The sequence below is a fragment of the Theropithecus gelada genome, chromosome 4, assembly GCF_003255815.1.
Source record: "Theropithecus gelada isolate Dixy chromosome 4, Tgel_1.0, whole genome shotgun sequence".
NCBI lineage: Eukaryota > Metazoa > Chordata > Mammalia > Primates > Cercopithecidae > Theropithecus > Theropithecus gelada.
Window position 1 is genome coordinate 107,405,222 of NC_037671.1, and position 22,885 is coordinate 107,428,106.

General features: G+C 45.2%; 1 protein-coding gene across 1 annotated transcript in view; it reads right to left on the reverse strand.

Annotated features, from left to right (window-relative positions):
* Positions 1-22,885, reverse strand: part of SYTL3 (synaptotagmin like 3) — a 111,306-nt gene that overhangs the window by 84,858 nt on the left and 3,563 nt on the right. The window contains exons 2-5 of the mRNA XM_025382178.1: positions 16,769-16,885; positions 15,341-15,403; positions 14,784-15,188; positions 12,500-12,718 (exon numbers count right to left, since the gene is read on the reverse strand). Of these exons, the coding sequence (XP_025237963.1) occupies positions 12,500-12,718; positions 14,784-14,893 (329 nt within the window). The 5' untranslated portion in view covers positions 14,894-15,188; positions 15,341-15,403; positions 16,769-16,885. The remainder of the gene's footprint in view (positions 1-12,499; positions 12,719-14,783; positions 15,189-15,340; positions 15,404-16,768; positions 16,886-22,885) is intronic.

A 22,885-nucleotide genomic window follows, 5' to 3' on the forward strand; every position in this document is an offset into this window, starting at 1 on the left:
TTTGTTTGTTTTTTCGTTTTTTTCTGGTCGCCCAGGCTGGTGTGCAGTGGTGCAATCTCAAGTCACTGCAACCTCCACCTTGTGGGTTCAAGTGATTCTCCTGCCTCAGCCTCCAGAGTAGCTGGGACCCACCACCACACCCGGTTAATTTTTGTATTTTTAGTAGAGATGGGTTTTTGCCATGTTGGCCAAGCTGGTCTCGAACTCCTGACCTCAGGTGATCCGCCTGAGCAGACCACCTGTGAATCAGGGGAAAGGAGCCCTGCTTGGCCCGCTGGTCTGACAGCAGCTCCCTATGGCAGGACTTTACCATCTTAGTCACACAGAAGGCACTCGAGATGCTAACTGCTCGAAACTAACGTCCTAACATGGGTTTTCCTCTTGGTTTTCTAGGGAATCCATACTCAACCTCAATCTATCTCAGAAAGGCAGAATTGTTAATATCCTTTTAGGATATAAAAAGGCAAACATGTAAATATTATAAGATATTCACATTCTTAAAATAATGTGCCACAAAACTGGCCAATTCTTTTGTTATGTGAATTTAAGAAAAAAATTAAAACTTCAACTCATGACTAATTCTCTTCTATAAATCACAGTACTGACTGAAATAAATTCTCCATTAGGTTCTTTTAGGCTATATATGAACTCAAGTGGATTTTTTAAAAAATTAATGCTTGCTAATGTAAGGAAAATCACAAATATATGTCAATATACACATTTTTCAAAATATCCTTTCTCTATGAAGTGCTAGTAATTGTCAGAAGACATCAACCAACTTTCTCTCCATCTGGTTAGACACTACTATTTTCTGATTAGTACATAAATGATTACTACCAATACTTAGTGACTAGAACAAGGAAAATATAGAGAGAGCATTTAAGAATTTCATAATAGAATTTTTTTTTGAGACAGGGTCTGGCTCTGTTGTTGAGGCTAGAGTGCAGCGGCGCGATCTCGGCTCATTGCAATCTCCGCCTCCCGGGCTCAAGCAATCCTCCCACCTCAGCCTCCTGAGTAGCTGAGACTAAAGGCACACGCTACCGCCCCTGGATGATTTTTGTGGTTTTTTTTGTAGAGACAGGGTTTTGCTATGTTGCCCAGGCTGGTCTCAAATTCCTGAGCTCAAGTGATCCACCTGCCTTGGCCTCCCAAAGTGCTGGGATTACAGGCACGGGCCACCGTGTCTGGCCTATAACAGAATTTTTATAATCATCACTACCATTCAGAACCAAAAATATATAAAATGTACAACTGAGATACGTCTCTAGAGAGACAGGGAAAAGTTTACATCCATAGTCAGAAACTCAATTATCTAATCCCCTAAATCAACACAAAACACCTTAAGGCAATCTCTGCTTCTAGGCAGAAATTTTCCCCTGGAGCAGAAAATTCCCCCTTGTGGGAAGCAGAACATCAAAAAATCAGGGCAAGTCTAGAGGGAGCCGTGGGTGGTAAATTCCCATGCCTTTGAAGGACCTCTCCATATTCAGTTTCTGAAGATGCCTCTTCAGTCCTGGCGAACAGCTCAAGGTCTAACCCTTAGAGGAGGGGACAGGAAAGCAAATCCAAAGGGCAGGAATTACAAGGTCCCCACCTGATAAACGCACCTTACTTGCAGAATTGCTTTTCTGTTAAGTGACCCATTTCAGCTCATCTACTCTCTCACATGCTCCAGCCCGTTACCATTGGGCCCAAAATATCCATATCTGAGACACTATAGTCGACTGAGCTGATCAGACAGGGGGACAACGTCGGTAAGTAAACATACACACAGACACACAATCGCAGAAAATGAAAAACAGCTGAGGAGAAGGAAGAGCGAAAGGTGAAAGCACCTAAGTGAATGAACATTGCAAATCACTGAAAGGACTCCAGCCCTGGTTTCAGAACCTACACAAGCAGATAAATTAAAATCCTAGTCACCCAGCGTGAATCATCTAATATAACCATCTAATCTCATTTAATCCCAACTGATTACTTGCACAGTTTAAGCAGGAGCTAATTTGGCATACAGAGATTTGGACACAAACTTGAGGATCTCTTGGGCCTATCTGTGATTAAAGAATAGAAGGATAAAAATACCACAGTATTTTTTATCCCTAAACCATATGACAACCAGCACTTTTTGCATTTGAGGCTGTTTCCTTTGAATACTAGGTTTGGCCCAGGTCTCCATTACCCTTGCTTGCAAAATCAGCGGCTTCATAAGCAATTATTCCACAATATCTTTTGTAAGGACTCACTGTCTACGCTAATCCCAAGATTTTTGTTTGTTTGCTTTTTGCTTTGAGACAGGGTCTCATTCTATGGCTCAGGCTGGAGTGCAGTGGCGTAATCTCAGCTCACTGCAGCCTCAACCTTCTAGGTTCAAGTGATCCTCCCTCCTCAACCTCCCAAGTAGCTGGGATTACAGGCATGCACCACCACGCCTGGCTAAGTTTTGTGTTTTTTGTAGAGACAGGGTTTCACTATGTTGGCCAGACTGGTCTTGAACTCCTGGCCTCAAGTGACCTGCCTGCCTTGGCCTCCCAAAGTGCTGAGATTACAGGTGTGAGGCACCACGCCCGGCCTAATCCCAAGTTTACAAAGGAGGACCACTCATTGTCCTCAGAGTCTATGATCAAGGTGGTAGATCCTGCAGTCTCTGTCCATGTTAGGGGCCAACACAGGGTAGTGTGATTCATTAGTAACCAAAGAAAGTACCTAGCACTTCTTCCCAGATGTTTAACTCAGAATGAGGTTATGAAAGTTTCTTGAAAGATTTAATGAGTTTAGCAATAAATTTGTGCCCTTAAACTTTTCAGAATCATGACTTACTTCTTTAAAATTTTTTCAATCAGCCCATAAATATATCTCAAAAGGCGAAAGCCTAGGGTGGCGGGGAGAGCCGAAGCTCTAGAATCAGGACACCTGACCCATGACGGACCTTCACATGAACTACATGGGGATCACTAGAATTATAAACGCCAAGCACTGGATGCCTAGATGGCTCTTAGGAAACTTCTGGGGGTTTCAGCATCCATTTTCACAGCCCTGAATTCTGCTAATGCTGTCATTTCATTATCAAAGCAGACATAACTGTTGAAAAACACTTGGCAAATTCTACACACAAATGTTCAATAATAAGATGAATGGAAGACCCCACCAGAAAATATTTTGACCTCATTACTAACAAGCAGTTAGCCAAACACACATGTTGTAATGCATTTTGCATCTAAATTGTTTGCATCTGCAGCTGGCTAAGCTGCTGCATCTATGCTCTATGTTCCAAGAAAAGTCAGCATGATGTCCCTAGAGTTGCTTAATGTATTTTCACCATTCAACTGACAAGAGGTAGAAAATTGGTCTGCATAGCCAGGATTCTTCAAATCCCTAAAGAAGCATATGTCCTGTGCAGAGTTGCTCTCCAACCAGTACCCCAGTGGCAAGGAAGTCTCCAGACAGCCCTTCAGACACATGAGCTACAAAAACTTCAAATCAAGAAGTCGCATCGGTGGGACATGTCTAGAATCTCAGCACTTTTGGAGGCCGAGGCAAGAGGACTGCTTGAATGTAGGAGTTCCAGACCAGCCCAGGCAACTTCCCTACCAAAAATACAAAAATTCGCCAGACATGGTGGTGCAAGCCAGTAGTCCCAGCTCCTCAGGAGGCTGAAGTGGGAGGATTGCTTGAGCCCAGGAGGCGGAGGTTACAGTGGGCCGAGATTGCACCACTGCACTCCAGCCTGGGCAATAGTGCGAGACAGTATCTCAAATAAAATTTAAAAAATAATAATAATAAAAGCAGCAGCAGCAGAAGCCACATATTGTAAAACTGAGATCAACCTAATTTTTTCATGATAGTTTGTCCAATTGCACATTAATTCCCAGCTAAATTCGTCCTATGCATGTGTACAGTTGGATTTTTATTTATTTTTTTATTTCAAATAGTCTTTTTTTTTTTTGAGATGGAGTTTCATTCTTGTCACCCAAGCTGGAGTGCAATGGCACGATCTCGGCTCACTGCAACCTCTGCCTCCAAGGTTCAAGCAATTCTCCTGCCTCAACCTCCCTATTAGCTGAAATTATAGGCACCTGCCACCACAACCAAGTTTTGTGTTTTTAGTAGAGATTGGGTTTCGCCATGTCAGCCAGGCTGGTCTCGAACTCCTGACCTCAGGTGATCCACCCGCCTCGGCCTCCCAAAGTGCTGGGATTATAAGCGTGAGCCACTGTGACCAGCCCTTCTTCAACTAGTCTGGCATCTAAAATGGTTCACAGTTACAAAGCAAAACACTCGTTTTTTCCACCAGCTCAACTGATCTGATTTCGACATCCTTACAGGAAAAAAAGACCGATCATTGTGATTGAATCCTAGGTAACTATCAAAGGAGTCAGAGAATCAAGATGAAGATAAAGAAAGGGTTTTTATCAAGCTGCTACCAACAGTTCTTACAAAACACGAATAACTCTCCCTTGCTTAACCTCAGAGAGAAGGCAAGTGTCCCCCTCTGTCACACCCAGTGCTATATTCACAGCTACAAGCTCCAGCCAGGCACATGGCAGCCCCAGTGAATGAATGAATGTCCTCCCTTCTGCAGGGGGGCATCCTTAGAATTAAAGGGACAAGGTGGGATCCAAAATAGGTGTAGCCCTGTAGCAGTGTGCACTGAAATTGAGTGGGTATCACACCCTTTAACTGTGTTGGGCAGGGCCACACACTGAGGGACCAAGCAGAAACTCTACATGAGGGAAGGGGGCTGGGAGGGGAGACAACAGGGAGGGGTGGGCATTGTGCTTTACCACAGGATACACGCCCATTTTAAAGCACTAAAATGATCAATATTAAACACTGCACAGGTCAAAACAAACAAGGCCTGTGCCCTATCATCTGTTGTCTGTTGATGTCAATTTTGTGACTCCTGGTCTGTTACATCAGATAACCAGTCAATGAAAGTAAGAAAAATTATATTGCAGCTGAAGAGAGCTGTACTTGTTTAAGGCCTTGACGATAAAAATGGTTAGATGCTGTGCACCGACCTGTCCTCTCCCTGTAGACCTAAGAAGCGGGATCCACCATGACAGAGGGGTGAAGAGAAGGCCGAAAGCAGGAGCACACGCTCTCTGTGGGCAACCCCTCAACCTGGCTTTCTAAAGAGACAACAAAGAACTTCGGATAAAATGCCACAGGCAGGCCAGGCGCAGTGGCTCAAGCCTGTAATCCCAGCACTTTGGGAGGCCGAGACGGGCGGATCACGAGGTCAGGAGATGGAGACCATCCTGGCTAACCCGGTGAAACCCTGTCTCTACTAAGAAATACAAAAAACTAGCTGGGCGAGGTGGCAGGCGCCTGTAGTCCCAGCTACTCGGAGGCTGAGGCAGGAGAATGGCCTAAACCCGGGAGGTGGAGCTTGCAGTGAGCTGAGTTCCAGCCACTGCACTCCAGCCCGGGCGACAGAGCGAGACTCCGTCTCAAAAAAAAAAAAATGCCACAGGCAGTGTACATGGAATCCAGAAGACCAGGGCAGCAGCCTCTGCAACCGTGCATCTCCGTGGAACCAGAGGGAACTTCCAGAAAGCAATCAGCCTCCAAAAACATCCAAGACCCACCCCTGAGGAAAAGAAACAGCAAGATAGAAAGAAGAGCCCGGATGAAGAGACAGCAGGACTACAATAAGGGAATATTTCATAAACTAACCAAGCCAAAGCAGAATGAACTCTGTTTTATCAGCAGAAAAGAGCAGAACTGGCAGGCTGGAAAGTTGAATCTGTAAGGCTGACTTGGCAGAGACACTTGCCAGAACGTGAAAGAGAAAGAAAAATACATTAAATGTTGAGGGAGATTATCATTACTATTATTATTATTATTATTATTATTATTATTTTGAGACATTGTCTCACTCTGTTGCCCAGGCTGGAGTGCAGTGGTACGATCTCGGCTCACTGCAACCTCCACCTCCCGCGATTCTCCTGCCTCAGCCTCCCTAGTAGCTGGGATTACAGGCATGTACCACCATGTCCAACTCATTTTTGTATTTTCAGTAGAGACAGGGTTTCACCATGTTGGTCAAGCTGGATTTGAATTTCTGACCTCAAGTGATCCGCCCACCTCGGCCTACCAAAGTGCTGGGATAACAGGCGTGAGCCACCACATCCAGCCTGAGGGAGAAGATTATTAATACAAAGAGAAAAGGAAGGCAACTTATGCCTTCAAAGCCATTCCTGGCTGGGCACAGCGGCTCACACCTGTAATTCCAGCACTTTGGGAGGCCGAGGCGGGTGGATCATGAGGTCAGGAGATTAGGACCATCCTGGCTAACATGGTGAAACCCCGTCTCTACTAAAAATACAAAAAATTAGCCCGGCATGGTGGCGGGTGCCTGCAGTCCCAGCCTGGGCAATAGAGCAAGACTCGGTCGCAAAAGAAAAAAAAACAAAAAAAGTACTCCATAAATTTCTACTTTTTTTTTTTTTTTTTTTTTTGAGATTGAATCTGTCACCCAGGCTGGAGTGCAGGGTCATGATCTTGGCTCACTGCAACCTCTGCCTCCCGGGTTCAAGCGATTCTTGTGCCTCAGCCTCCCAAGTAACTGGGATTGCTGGCGCTCGCTACTGTGCCCGGCCTAATTTTTGTATTTTTAGTAGAGACGGGGTTTCACCATGTTGGCCAGGCTGGTCCCAACTCCCAACCGCAAGTGATCCACCCGCCTCGGCCTCCCAAAGTGCTGGGATAACAGGCATGAGCCTCCGTACCTGGCCAGCAATGTTAAAAGTAGGATTTAGCAGGAAAAAAAGAAATAAGGTTTTGAAACAAGAAACAGTCAGTAGACAAATGTCATCTTAACCTTGACACCCGGCTAAAATCTTTCCTTGCCAACTCTCCTGTACCACACTTGGCATTCAATTTCTTTTCAGTCTTTTATAGAGTTAGACCTTTCACTCACTTGAAGAATAGACATATTTTCAAGAGTGAGGGTGATTTATCCCATTCTCATACACTAGTTATTTGCCTTTGTGAATAGAAAACGATGACTCAATATTTTATCAAAACATGGGATTATAAAAATACTGGGAGTACCAGTCTGAAATTTAAAAGATTACATTTTCTAAACTCTGGGAAGTTTACTTTAGGCAGAAACATAATTAGAATAGAACTTCCTTTGAAATGTCACTTGATTTTCAATAAAAATTATTTCATGCAATGCAGAAAATACAATGCATCATCCTGTAACAATATCTTTTTTTTTGGGGGGGGGGGGACAGAGTCTCGGGCTGTTGCCCAGGCTGGAGTTCAGTGGCCGGATCTCAGCTCACTGCAAGTTCCGCCTCCGGGGTTTATGCCATGCTCCTGCCTCAAGCCTCGCGAGTAGCTGGGACTACAGATGCCCGCCACCTCGCCCAGCTAGTTTTTTTGTTTTGTATTTTTTAGTAGAGACGGGGTTTCACCTTGTTAGCCAGGATGGTCTCAATCTCCTGACCTCGTGATCCACCCGTCTCGACCTCCCAAAGAACAATATCTTTACATCTAAGTCCTGATCTGAAATGCCAAATTGACAACAACAACAAAACCTTTTTTTTTTTTTTTTTTTTTTGAGACGGAGTCTCGCTCTGTCGCCCAGGCTGGAGTGCGGTGGCCGGATCTCAGCTCACTGCAAGCTCCGCCTCCCGGGTTCACGCCATTCTCCTGCCTCAGCCTCCCGAGTAGCTGGGACCACAGGCGCCCGCCACTTCGCCCGGCTAGTTTTTGTATTTTTTAGTAGAGACGGGGTTTCACCGTGTTAGCCAGGATGGTCTCGATCTCCTGACCTCGTGATCCGCCTGTCTCGGCCTCCCAAAGTGCTGGGATTACAGGCTTGAGCCACCGCGCCCGGCCCACAACAAAACCTTTTTAAGTTGTTTTGGAGACGAAGTCTCGCTATGTTGGCCAGGCTGGCCTCAAACTCCTGGGCTTATGTGATCCTCCCGTTTGGGCATCCCATGAGTAACTGGGACCACAGGCATGCACACCACATCCATGACCTCGTGGATGACCCCATCCAGCTCACCTCCCTTTTAATACATTTCAAGGTCTTATTTTAACCACTACTGCTCCGCAGCAATAATTCAAGACCCAACCTGAGAGCTAAGAACACAATAATCAAATGCCAAGGTCTGGATCAATTTTTCAACCGAACACACTTAAGCTGCTCTTTGTTGGCATCAGTTGTGGTACAAGAGACAAATTTGAGCAATCCAGAAAGGTAGCCTGAAATCACCAGTATCACCTGCTGCAACTTGAAACCTTCTGTTCTAATGATGGTATATAAGCTCTGCTGCACCTTTATTATTGTTAAAATATTTGCAACTTACAGAATTCTCTGCACAAACCGATTTGGTTGTAAAGCACCTGACTGGCAGCAAAATGTTGCTAACGAAACAGGCAGTGTGTCCACAGATATCTGAAACTGAAGAATCATCAAATTGTTGTGGTCACAGCAATTACAAAGCATGAAAAGAAGATCACAATTTGAAGGAAACAAGTCTGAACAAGAGTAATTCCTCAGCAGTCTTAGGGGAGAAGAGCAGGTTTCTATTACACATGGAATTTGTTACCGCATAGTATATTAGTTTCAACAGAAAAAAATTAATGCAAACATAAATCATCAAGCTTAACCTTATTTTTTAAACGAAGCTAAAACAAACATATACAAAGCATAGTGTCCTCCTTGATATTTCAACTTAATTGTTACCATCTGCCCTTTCACTGCAGAAATTGTCAACACATTCCAGGGGAAGAAACATCGGTGGAAAACAAGGATGTTTCTGCTTTTAACTTCTTTGTTTCTCCTACCAAGTCACTCTTTTCTGATTGGCCCCTGCTGAGGACAACATGCCGCCCTTTCACTACTGAAAGCAATTTTCCTTTGTTTTTCCAGGTCCTTTCCAATGTGCCTTTGATTACTGGGCTCTTTCTGTTCCTTCTTTGGTTCTCTGATGCCCCGTGATCCAGTTCAGCATGCCAAGCGACCTGTCTGGCCAGTCCTCAGAATCACTTTTCACCTTTCTCTTTTATCCCCTGTAACCGAGGTCCATCCTCCCCTTTTCCTGTCTCTCCCATTCTCCATCACCATTGCCACCAGCCTCCTCCCTCGGTGCCTCTCATTCACTGCAACAACTCTCAGGTACCTTCCGCCCTCCTGATGTTGCCCTGCAGAACACACAGACTTTCGGCATGGTGTTTGCTTGGCAAAGAGCACACACTCAGACTCCAGTTCCTACTGCTTCGGAGGCAAGCTCTTGTGAGTGGCTTTTAAGACTCTGCCAACCAGGCGCAGTGGCTCACGTCTATAATCCCAGCCCTTTGGGAGGCCAAGGCAGGTGGATCACCTGAGGTCAGGAGTTCGAGACCAGCCTGCCCAACATGGTGAAACCCCATCTCTACTAAACATACAAAAATTAGCCAGGCGTGGTGGCAGACACCTGCAATCCCAGCTACTCGGGAGGCTGAGGCAGGAGAATCGCTTGAACCCGGAGGCAGAGGTTGCAGTGAGCCGAGATCACGCCATTGCACTCCAGCCTGGGTGACAGAGTGAAACTCCGTCTCAAAAAAAAAAAAAAAAAAAGACTCTGCCCTCCCAGGACAAGGCTCCCAGCAGGCAGGAGAGGACTGAAGATTCAGAGGGAGGCCTGGGGTCCCGGGGGACCTGAGTTGCCATCTTCACTCTGTTCTTATTGATATGACCATGGACAAACCATCTTGTGTCTCTAATCCTCCACTTTCTCAACTGTAAAATGAGGATGAAAGTAGTAGCTACCCCATACAATTGTTTTAATCTTTTAATAAAACATTAAAAGAATATTCCATCTGTGACAATATTTAGAAGGGGTTTTCAAATCTCAGGGTCTCTGATGACTCCCATTCACACCAGCCTCGCAATCCTCCCTTCTCCAAAGTTCTGTGATGTCCTTGTGCAGCGTCTCCCCCAGCAGAGGACTCACCCCTCTAGTGTTTTCACAGAGCTCAGGGCCAGTTCATTCTTGCTTTGAACAACGGGAGTCTAAGCCAAGTCGGTTCTTCATTGTTTTCAAAATGGGGAGTGCAAAAACACCAATTCCATGTTAAAACTGGTCTTAAAACCCCTAACACAAAGTTATTACCATAAACGTAGATTCAGTCTGTTACTAATGGAAATTAGTAACATGAATGTTCTGGAAGTCGTCTTGAGCCACTCAGCCTGCCTCATCTGTCCCTCTCTGAGCCCCCAGGGACCTTGGCAGCTTGGCACTCAGTAGTTCTCCAAGAGAAACCTTTCCCTGAAGACAGAAACTGTATCTGAAATGTCCCCTGGAACCTCTCTACACAAGGTCAGGGCCAGCACCTGCCACAGGCCTCTTGTTCTGTGGCAACCCCTGAGTTGTTGGTTGGTTTTGGTCTTTGGTACCTTAGCACTTCCTCTTTCTTGATTTTAAAAAACGATTTTCCTCACCCTGCTCCCGCCACGGATCTACTTTTTCTTGAGGAATGAGCCTGAAACGAAGGAAGAAGCAGGGGAGACACTGATTGGAGTCAAAAACCTTTTCTAGGTCCCCATATGTGCGACAGTTATGAATGTCAAGATTCTAAAGTTTTATACAGTCTCATCTTTGTTTTGGTCCTACAAGGAGGAGGACAGCCCAGACTGGGTAAAGTTGGAGAGAGGACAGAGGCTTTCTCCCCTCCCGACTTCTCCTGTTAATGCACTCATAGTAATGCAATGACCTGAGGTATTTTGAAAACCACCCTCTTCAAAATAAGGAAGCTGGGGTTTTAGAAGTCGTATTTCATGTAGTTAGAGGGTAAAGTTACAGTGCCGGGGACACAGTGCTCGCTAGGGCAGAGATTTCAACACTGTCAGCTTCCTGGGAGATTGCCGCAGACCTTGTCCTCTTGTTTTGATTTTTTGTTTACAGTTGATTGTTAGAAGAAGACAACACGCTGAGAAATGTAACACCCTGTCCAGCAATGTTTATCATTAGACTTCAAATACATATGGTTGATTGAAATGGGGAAGAAGATCCTGAGGCCATCTTCACTCTAGAGATGATTTGGAATTGCCCCCTATGCTGCCAGGGCAGCTCGCAGTAATTATGTTTTGCTCTCAGGCAAGGAAAAGCCTGAAGGACAATGGCTTCAGCAAACCAAAGGAACATGAGAAGAGAAGGCTAATTCTGCCACCGTCCGTGTGACTTGGCACGCTGTGAGCGAAATGGACGGGATGCAGTTCGAAAGCAAAGAAATCGGGCTGAACCACTTCACCCCTCTGGCTAGATGACTCAAATACAGTAAGTCTTGCTAAGGGACAGGACACTTAAGCAGATGAACGCCAGGGCGTGCGTTAAACACAACCTTCCCGATTTAGTGGGGAGAAACCCCAGCCACGATGCCCACACTGTATAAGTGCCTCCCACAGTCTTTGTCCCTGGAGCTCTCACAAATCTGTGACAATATTTAGAAGTGGTTTTCAAATCTCCGGGTCTCTGATGACTCCCATTCACACCAGCCTAGCATTCCTCCCTTCTCCAAAGTTCTGTGATGTCCTTGTGCACCGTCTCCCCCAGCAGACGGACTCACCCCTCTAGTGTTTTCACGGAGCTCATGGCCAGTTCATTCTTGCTCTGAACAACGGGAGTCTAAGCCAAGTCAGTTCTTTATCGTTTTCAGAATGGGGAGTGCAAAAACACCAATTCCATGTTAAAACTGGTCTTAAAACCCCTAACACAAATTTATTACTATAAACGTAGAATCAGTCTGTTACTAATGGAAAGCATGTCCATTTCTTTACCTGAGTATCAAAGACAGGTCAGCTTGCCTCCTTCAAAAAGGTGGTATTTAAAGCCTCAAAGGATTACTCCAATGTTCCCTACATTATAATTTACTCCACTGGTACTGAAGGAGATAAATTAAGTGCTAAGAAAATGACAGCACTTAGTGAAGAGATCCAAATGAATCTGAACTCCTGGGTTAGCCCATCTTTAGACTTAACAAACTTTTGTTGTTTAAACAGGTTCTCACTCTGTTGCCCAGGTTGGAGTACAGTGGTACGATCACAGCTCACTGCAGCCTCGACCTCCCAGGTTCAAGTGATCCTCTCATCTCAGCCTCCCAAGTAGCTGGGACTACAGGCATGCACCACCACACTTGGCTAATTCTTGTATTTTTTGTAGAGATAGAGTCTCACTACGTTGCCCAGGCTGGACTCAAACTCCTGGGCTCCAGCAATCCACCCACCTCGGCCTCCCAAAGTGTTAGGATTAACCTCATGAACCACCGCGCTTGGCCCAAACTTCTGTAAACAAAAAAAAAAATGTTGCTATATGATAAAATTTATTTTTGGATGAAGATAACTTCTAAGGTTAGAAAGGTAGCTCCCTATCAGGCACTCGGTACACATTCACTGGCTGAAGGTGAGGAGTGAGCGCTCTCTTTAGGGGCGGTTTGTAAAGAGGCCTCCTCCCAGACCTGAGTCAGTGGGAGGGATCCAACCACCGGCATTGCTCACCTGTCCTCGAAGCACACCGTGCACTTCCAGGCATGGGTCCCCCTCAGGAACACTCGGCAATGGGCGCACACGCGGTGGCTGCAGCCCCGGCACACGGCGCCCCGGTGCAGCAGGAGCCCCAGCACCCTCTGGCAGCGCGCACAGCACTTCTCTTTGTACTCCTGGTCCGTGCTCTTCGCTCCTTTCCACCGGAGATGCTGCAGGTGCGTTTTCAGTTTCCTGCAGCCCACAAAGTTAAAGAAGATACTATTGGATGGAACACCCAACCCCAGGCTACAGGGCAAGAGCCCAGAGGGTATCCCCCATGGCAAGGGAAGGGGCTTTGGCATTTGACATCCCTGGGCTCCCACATGGCTGTGCGAACTGGGCTCCCACTCAATGTCTCAGAGTCGAGGCTCAAGGGTTTCCTCAACCGTGAAACAGGCGAGGTAAGGTACGACCTTACCTCTACTCCCAGGGTTGCTGTGGACTAAATGGCAAAGTATAAATAACATGCCTGGTGCAGAGAAGCTCCCCGCTAGATCCATCCCTTCCTCCCCAAAGGCTGTTAAGATAGTAAGCAAGAATAGTGAAACGAGAGGAAAAGACACCGAAAACAGCATCCATTCCAATCTGCAAGGCATGGAACGATCCAGAAATACACAGCATACATCCCTGCTATTGGTATAAGTTACCCAATAAAATCAACTGATGCTATGCTTTTGCTACGTTTTTGTTGTTGTTGTTGTTGTTGTTGTTGTTTTAATGAGTGGTCAGCTCACTCCCCTAGACAAATAGCCATAGTGCAAAGAGACATTGTATTGGACAAAAAGGCGTCATTTACCAGCATACTCTTTTATGAATGTCTGTGATACCTACTTGTAGAAGAGATGAGCCCATCCCAAGAAACAAGATGACATCAGAAATGCACTTTAAAATGCAACTTTCAGGATCTACCCTAGAATTAGTACCCTTTGAGATACAACTTCGTTACCACTATGTCTATGTCACCTTGTTAATATTCAAAATGATGTCTCTAAATCACTGAAAGATCTTTCATCATCAAATAAAATTTCACTTTTCTCACTGTATTGTAGTTTTTTATTTTCTTTTTCTTTCTTTTTTTTTTTTTTTTTGAGACAGAAATCTCGCTCTGTCACCCAGGCTGGAGTGCAGTGACGCGATCTCGACTCACTGCAAGCTCCACCTCCCGTGTTCAAGGGATTCTCCTGTCTCAGCCTCCTGAGTACCTGGGATTACAGGCACCTGCCACCATGCCCAGCTAATTTTTGCATTTTTAGGAGAGACAGGGTTTCACTATGTTGGCCAGGCTGGTCTCGAATTCTTGACCTCAGGTGATCTGCCTGCCTCAGCCTCCCAAAGTGCTGGGATGACAGGTGTGAGCCACCGTGCCCAGCCTGTATTATAGTTTTTAGCGGAAGAAAGTTTACAAGTACACTTAGAGAGCTCTGAAGTAACAGAGAGGATGAAGCAAGAATACTATACCAGAAAATTCCCCTCACTCCTCAAGCATTTGGTTGTCCAAAGTTTTGTTTTCTAATGTGTTCTGCCATTAGAAACCAAACCCTCACTTCCTCCATAGACGCTGATAAAAAGCGCCAACCTGTTTAAAGATGGATCTTGACAGCTAAGGCTGAACACGGCTCTGATAGAGTTCAGCACACTTTTCTAAATGTTAACCCATATCAAACGGCCCAGGCAGCTTAGAGACAGACAGGGAAGAAGTTCCCTGTTGGCAAACCGGTCAGGAAACAGGCTAAGCAGGTTCATATTTTATGCTCTCCCCCCTTTCCTCAAAGCCAGCTGGGAAGCAAAAGCAAGCAAAGAAAAAAGACAGTGCTGGATTCCATCAGATTTGCTGCTTCTGAACTGCTTTCTTTGCTTTTCTTTACACCTTCAGGCACCGTCAAAATGAGGTAGGAAAACCCTTAACCCGAGGTCTTTCCCTAAATAAGTGGTAAACTAGAAGCCTGAAAATGTCCCTTGAATGATTCCCACCAAGTCGGCAAACAGACAAGCAGATGGCAAACAGCAAACTCACCGCCCAAACGCACTGTTTTAAATGAATAACAAGAGCGGCCTCCCTTGTCCCAGGCATCCTCTACGTTGAGCTACATAAGGAGGATCATCTCCACCAACAGCCCTTTGTTAGGACCCTTCTCAGTCATGAAGCCCAGCAGCAGGTGGGTAGCGATTTGGAAGCAAGCAGCATCAGAGACGGAGTGGCAGGCCCCAAGCAGAGAAAGCTAAAACCCCAAGTGACCCCACGGGAAGGACAGCCTACCGTATCCTCTCCTCTTCTGCGTTTTGAATCTCCTGGTCTCGGTACAGGACCTGGAGAATGGCCTCGCGTTCTAACTCCTTGAGAGCATTCAGATCTACTTCTTGGGCCATTTCTTCTTCCTTTTCGTTGACCCAGGTTGGAAGAGCTTCACTCCATGGACCAAGCGCTCACACCCTGCAGATGAGCAGCGGAGGCCAGCTGCAGCTAGCCTTGTTTAAAGAGCTCCCTCTCCTATTTCACTGGCGACTGTTTTGCTTGCGGCTCTTTTTTCCTTTTTAACTGTGTCATACTCCTTAGAAGAAGAAAGCCTCAAGAGGTTGTGCGTTTGTCGGAGTTACAGCTCGCAGAGCCTTGTGCCACCCGGGGGTGTCTTCACCGGGTTCTGCTGCAGCCGCTGACATCCATCTAAGACAAAAGCGTATCTTTTTTCTGAGATTTCACCAGATAAATCATCCACAGCTGCAAGCAGATAATTTCTGCAAAGCAGAAGTAATCTTCAAGCCAAGGAAATTTACAAATAGCAATGAAAAGAGTATCAGTGACTCATAGAAGCTAACCTTCCACTTAAGATGTTTCCAGGTCAGCAGGAACCATCATTAAAAGCCCAACTCCTTCAATACCTGTAGACAGGAAAACAAAAAATGGCAACATTTTTCGTGGCTTAAGTATCTCTGCAGCATTACTTCCAAAAAGACAAAATATTCTACACAAACCCTTGCATTTTTTGCTCGTGGTGATAATGTAAACTTTTAAATTTCTTAAATAACCCTTCTCATATTTCTAAAAGCCTCAAACTTCCAAACTTGAATTTTCCTAATATGAATTCCATAACTTCAGTGGCCAGAGGACATAAAAGTCTGTGTTTAATGTACAGTATCCTAATTGAAGACACATTGGAAAAATGACATTCCCAACTGTTGGCTCTTATTTTTACAATTAACTTCAACACTCAGAAATGTTTTAATCAATGAAGGAGGTATGAAGTGGCATCACCACAAGCTCAGTCTATCAATTATTTACCGTCTTGAATAAGTTTCATGAGCTGCCTTATGCATTTGCTCTTGTTTTTGTTTAATGACAGTTGAAAGGTTCTGCATACATCCTTTTATCCAGAGAATGCAGAAGATCAAATTAATATACTTCCTATAGTACCATTTTTGTTATTAAATCTGTATGAATCCCTGAGTGATAAGACATCCTTTCAATGCTTTAAAAGCTAAACTTCCTTTGCTGGGCTTCAAAAGAAATCCACATTATATTAATTTATGATCCATGGTAAATTAGTGAATGAGAGGCTAATAGAGCTCTAAGGTATCATTTCCTTTAAGCAAAGGTTCTTAACCTTTTTCTTAATCTTTGGTAGTCTGGTGAAGCCTATGTATTTAAATGCATAAAATAAAGTATGCTGTGTTACACAGGAAATTGATTATACTGAAATATTTTAAAATTATAATATAGTAATACATGTGTTCCTCGATACATGAAATATTAAGATCTAGCAGTGATCTAAGGACCCCCATAATTTCAAAGTAGTGATGAATAGAAACAATGTTTTGAGATAGCTACAACATATCACGTGGTATGAAAATATCCGTGATTTCTGTTGGTGACAAAGTCACAAGTTCTGCTGATTCTACTGTGGTTTCTTGCCTATATCCATACTTTAAGGAAATGCCAAATTTGAGTTAAAGATTCATAAACATAAATATTTAATTTTTTCTCCATTCAAGTTCATGGGCCTATAGGCCAAGGATTGCGCAGTTAAGAAATTTAGTATTTGTCAGTTTCCCTATTGTAAAATAAAATTAAAATATATTGTTCATCCCAACTGCAGAGGTTGCATGAGGAACAGAAAACCCAGGGCTCTGAAAAGGGATGTTCTTGGCTTCTAGTCTGTGATAAAGCACACACAAGACCTGCTCTCCAAACGCCTCCTCTCTAGATGAAGGGAAAATCAGAAAGCAACAAGGACTTCAGGCTGTTACCTGGCTGGGCTGGGACCTGACTATGCCAGCAGGGATAAGGCCTCTTCCCTCCTTAGATCCAGGTTCCAGATGAACAGGTGGAACTAGCAGACCTCAGTGCCCCAAGGCTCTGAGTCTCTGGGAAAGAGGAAAGTAATAGAAAACAGTGTGTGACCAAGTGCCAAGTGGCAAGGTGCAAATTAGCCATCAAGTCACCAACTGCATGAGCCCATTCTTCTCAACTTGCCCCTCAGTTCTTCATGCTGTCTTCTTGTTTCCACTCTAGTAGTAATCATACTACTGGGTCCAGAGCTATCTGGTTTGTCTAATTCTTGAGTTTTCATTTATTTATTTTGAAACAGGACCTCATTCTGTCACCCAGGCTGGAGTGCAGTGGTATGATCATGGCTCACTGCAGCTTTGGCCTCCCAGGCTCAAGCGATCCTCTAGCCTCAGCCTCCTGAGTAGCTGGGACTACAGGTGCAGGCTACCATGCCCAGCTAATTTTTTAATTTTGTAGAGATGGGTTTCACCATGTTGTGCAGGCTGGTCTGGGCTCAAGCAGTCCTCCTGCCTCAGCCTCCCAAAGTGCTAGGTTTACAGGCCTAAGCCACTGCACCTGGCGTTCGAGTGTTTTTAGTGAAGAGTTTTTGCACCTGGCTGCAAACACATGCTCTGTGCACTGTGCTTTCTTTTCATATGGCTGTTTGTGCTCCGCTCTCTGGCTGTGGTCTCCAGCACTCCAGGTAAGCAGGACCGCATAGCTGCAGTACTGGCTGGTAATGACACCACTCAGTGAATCTGGTGGGGGAATCTGAAATACTCAACTGCTCGCTCATTCAGGTGGCTAGGTCTTAACGCATTTCAGAAATACAGGGTTCAATGATCATTACAAAGCACTACCCTTACTTTCCCAAACCCACGCCTGTGGGTCCCAGGTGCAAGTGTGGGAAGCACCCTTTCCACCACCGCTAAGAGGAAGCTCACGTTCCCCCTAGTGGCCATTCACTCTGCGTTACAGAAAAATGAAATTCAGTTCATTTCCTGGATCCATTCATCCAGTCATTCAGTAAATATTTATTGAACACCCCAGGCGCTGTTCCAGGTTTTTTTTTTTTCTTTCCATTTTTATTATTATTTTTTGAGACGGAGTCTTGCTCTGTCGCCCAGGCTGGAGTGCAGTGGTGCGATCTTGACTCACTGCAACCTCTGCCTCGTGGGTTCAAGCAATTCTCCTGCCTCAGGCTTCCGAGTAGCTGGGATTACAGGTGCCCGCCACCACGCCTGGCTAATTTTTGTATTTTTAGTAGAGACGAGGTTTCACCATGTTGGTCAGGCTGGTCTCGAACTCCTGAACTCGGGCCCTCGACCTCCCAAAGTGTTGGGATTATAAGCACGAGCCACCATGCCCAGCCTGTTCAAGGTTCTTGACTTGACTGACTGGTCATTTATACCCTATTCTACTTCTAACAAAAATATGATGCAGCTTACAATAAAAGCATATAGAAGACAGCTAAAATAAGAGAGACAGTAGCAGCAAATGAAAAAGGACTGATAATTCTACTAAGAACAGGAAGTAAAACAGTGATCACTTGAGCCTTAAATGTATTTCTGACCTTCCTGGTAGCCAAGGCAAAGCAAAATGAAATGAAAAGAATGAAAAGTCAAGATGCTGTCTATAGCTTTAATACACCGAAAGAAATACAGAAAAACATCCTCAAGATGCAAACGACTAAGACAATATCCCAGGCGCAGTGGCTCACGCCTGTAATCCCAGCACTTTGGGAGGCGGAGGTGGGCAGATCAACTGAGGTCAGGAGTTGGAGACCAGCCTGACCAACATGGTGAAACCGTCTCTACTAAAAATACAAAATTAGCCAGGCTTGGCGGGGGCATACCTGTAATCCCAGCTACTCGGGAGGCTGAGGGAGAGGAATCACTGGAACCCGGGACGTGGAGGTTGCAGTGAGCTGAGATCGCGTCATTGCACTCCAGCCTGGGCAACAAGAGTGAAACTCCATCTCAAGACAAAAAAAAAAAAAGACTAAGATAATCAACTCCCTGGACAGTGGCTTGGCAGAAGATGCAAAACTGCACTTTCTGTATCAATATATATAGATCCATATAATGATCCTCTCAAAGCCAAGGATATAACACTTCATTGTAATTCATTGAAAGTCTTTCAAATACAGACCAAAGCAGGATACTTTCTGGTGTTCACAGTTGCCTGGGACAGAGCTTAGAGAACTCAAGGTAAGTGTATGCCGCATCCATCCCATCATTGTTACTCTTCACTTTTAGAGACTTTGATCCTAGTTTCTCTAGACTTTGATTCTAGCTTCTATAAACCATGTCACTCAAGCACTTGGTTAGCACTTAGAACACCAACCAACCAACCCTATGGTTTAGCATCTACTGTGAGTAAAGCCTTCTATTGACAAGAATGACACATATTCTTTTTTTTTTTTTTAAGATGGACTTCTGCTCTTGTCACCCAAGCTGGAGTGTAATGGCACAATCTCTGCTCACTGCAACCTCCGCTTCCCAGGTTCAAGCGATTCTCCTGCCTCAGCCTCCCGAGTAGCTGCGAATGCAGAGGTGTGCCTCCAAGCCTGGCTAATTTTTTTTTTTTTTTTTTTGTATTTTTAGTACAGATGGGGTTTCACCATGTTGGCCAGGCTGGTCTCAAACTCCTGACTCCAGGTGATCCACCCACCTCAACCTCCCAAAGTGCTGGGATTACAGGCATGAGCTACCACACCCGGCCGATGTACTCTTTTGTTTAACTTTGGAAGGTCCACTCCAAAAAACGGGTGACTTTTTGCAATGATGCAAGAGGTATAGCATAGAGCATCATCCTAGGGTAGCATCAAGATTGACCAGAAACCTAGGAAGGTCATTTCTCTTTGGTTTCCAGTGTTCCCCTAGTGTCCCCGAGCTTGATGGCGTTGGACATTTGATTGAACATGTTTGAACCATGGTTGCTTCATTTCACCGGGACTCACTACAGATTTTCAACAAGGGTAGTACCATACGCCTGTCTTTAGGAATGTGTGGAGTCTATTTGATTGTCACAGTGACAAATAACTGTCTTGTATTTTCATGTAAATGTTGACAAGTCATTTAGGCAAAAAAAAAAAAAATTAATTTTCTAACAACAGAATTTAACTCATATTTAAAAGTATATTTTGCAGGGTTTTGATATACTCTAAATGTTCTAGAAATGCAACTAGTGGGCCGGGCGTGGTGGCTCACACCTGTAATCCCAGCACTTTGGGAGGCCGAGCTGGGTGGATCACGAGGTCAGGAAATCGAGACCATCCTGGGTAACACGGTGAAACCCCGTCTCCACTAAAAATACAAAAAATTAGCCAGGCGTGGTGGCGGGCGCCTGTATTCCCAGCTACTTGGGAGGCTGAGGCAGGAGAATAGTGTGAACCCAGGAGGCAGAGCTTGCAGTGAACCAAGATAGCGCCACTGCACTCCAGCCGGGGCAACAGAGCAAGACTCCGTCAAAGGAAGGAAGGAGGGAGGGAGGAAGGAAGGAAGGGAGGAAGGCAGGCAACTAGTATGTAAATGGAAGGAAGACTGTACTTTGTTTCATTTCAAACTTTAACAAGAATTTTTTATTGTTTCAGAAAGACATCATGGAGGGCAACATTGCTTACAGTACTGGAATCACTATGCCATGTACTGATGGCCCACATTTGCAGACAGGGTCCTCAATATGATTTGATGTATGCAAACATCTGACTATTTCACCTTGTCTTCTCATGTAGTTTACATACACAAGTACATATTATCATTCACTATCCCTTTACTTCTTTTTTTTTGAGACAGAGTCATAGTCTATTTTTCCAAGACAAAGTATGCGTAGGTGACAATTTACTCATTTTAAAATTGTCTTTCAAGTTTTTTGTTTTGTTTTTTTCATAAAGTTTTTCCTAGCCATTAGTGGGGTTGGTTGTTTGTTTGTTTGTTTTGGGGTTTTTTTGTTTTTCTCTTTTTTTTTTTTTTTTTTAGCCAGAGTCTCGCTCTGCCACCCTGGCTAGAGTGCAGTGGTGCAATCTCGGCTCACTACAACCTCTATCTCCTGGGTTCCAGCGATTCTCCTCCCTCAGTCTCCCGAGTAGCTGGGATTACAGGTGCCTGCCACCACGCCCGGCTAATTTTTGTATTTTTAGTAGAGATGGGGTTTCACAATGTTGGCCAGGCTGGTCTTGAACTCCTGACCTCAGCTGATCTGCCTGCTTCAGTCTCCCAAAGTGTTGGGATTACAGGCGTGAGCCACCGTACCCGGCAACCACTAAGGGTTTTCAGGGTGGCAGATGGAGTTAATTAGTGAGCTGAATGAGCCTATAGTAAGTACCAGGAAGGTCAGAGATAACTTCCAAACACTTTGCAGCATTAGCAATAAAAAGTGCACCTTTACAGATTTAAATTCTGGTCGCTTACATGAGCAAGAAATGAAAAACCACATGGAGTTACTTTACATAGTCTTTAAAAATGGCTGAAACAAATATAATTCTCTCTTGAATGCTTTTGATTTCATGCCATTTTGAAGTAGAACATGAGGTAGTCACGGAATTCTGTGAAATCTATTAAAATTCGTTTGCACATTTCTCCACACTGTCCCGCCATCACCGCACAACACCAGGTTTGTGCTTCAGGCCCTTTTACAGAGTAAGGTAGATGAATTTTTTTTTTTTTTTTTTTTTTTTGAGAGGGAGTCTCGCTCTATAACCCAGGCTGGAGTGCAGTGGCACGATCTCCACTCACTGCGACCTCCACCTCCCGGGTTCAAGTGATTCTCCTGCCTCAGCCGCCTGAGTAGCTGGGACTACAGGTGTGTGCCACCATGACCGGCTAATTTTTTGTACTTTTAGTAGAGACGGGTTTTCACTGTGTTAGCCAGGATGGTCTCGATCTCCTGACCTCGTAATCTGCCTGTCTCGGCCTCCTAAAGTGTTGGGATTACAGGCGTGAGCCATCACACCCGGCCAAGGATGACATTTTTAACACTCACAAAGTGGGTAACGGGAACAGTTGTCACAGGGGTCCTGAACTGGCTGCACCCACCTGCTTGCAGGCAAACCACCACATGCAACCACCCAGAGCAGCAGTGATGTTGCTGAATGGACCACGAGGAAGAGGAAGACTGACAGGTGACAGGAAAGGACAGGACACCTGCCCAGCTGAGACGCCACCGCCGGGCCTGGGAGAAGAGCAGAGTCGCGTGAGGAATGGAAAGGAGGAGAAGGCATCTCTAGGGCGAGAGATGGCAGATGTGATGATACTGAGGTGGGAATGTGTCACTCTTCCACCCTCCAGTGAAGTCACGCTGGCTCTCCCTTCCCGTAGACACATTCTAAAGCACAGGCATCCCAGTCCTGACCTCCCGATCCAGCTCTCTTGCCCCCTCCATCCTCAGTTCCCACAGAACGCTCGCCACTCCTATACTGAACTCATTCAAGACCATTCCCTGACCACACGCGCTCTGCATTTCCACACGTTGGCCCCACTCTTGCTTCTGCCCAACGAGGCGAGAGATGGGGTCAGTCAGGAGATCAGGGCTTGGGGCCGGCTGTGAGGGTGCGTAGCTACCTCTGCCACCTATTTGCTGTTGAGCTGATGATGGGCAAGTTACTTAAGCCGTCTGGGGCTTCATGTCCTCATCTACGAAGTGGAGAGGTGCAGCACCCACTTCATGGAGGTGCTGTGACAATGAAACGTGCTGATGCGTGTGGAGACCTCTGGAGCACACTGCCGAGCTCATAAGTACACTCAGCAAATGCCCGCTGACAGTCGTGCTACTAACAGTAAGAGCAGCCTCACTCATACTTTCAGCCCTTCAAGGGCCAGATCCAGGCTACCTAGTTCAGAAACTTTCTCCTTATTTACAATCAAAATCCATTGCTCCTTCAAATTTAACTGCTTTCTACTTTGTATATCTCGATGGTGACCCTGATTTCATTCTGTCTTGAGTGTTTCCCTTCCAGGGACAACATCAGATTTCAGTGATTCCCCCATCACCCAGCAAGGAGGCACTTGATGTTTGCTTGAATTGAGAAACCTGATGAATATTGTGACATGGAGATTTACTGCAATGTCAAACTTCCTTTCTAGGGCAGGAAGCCT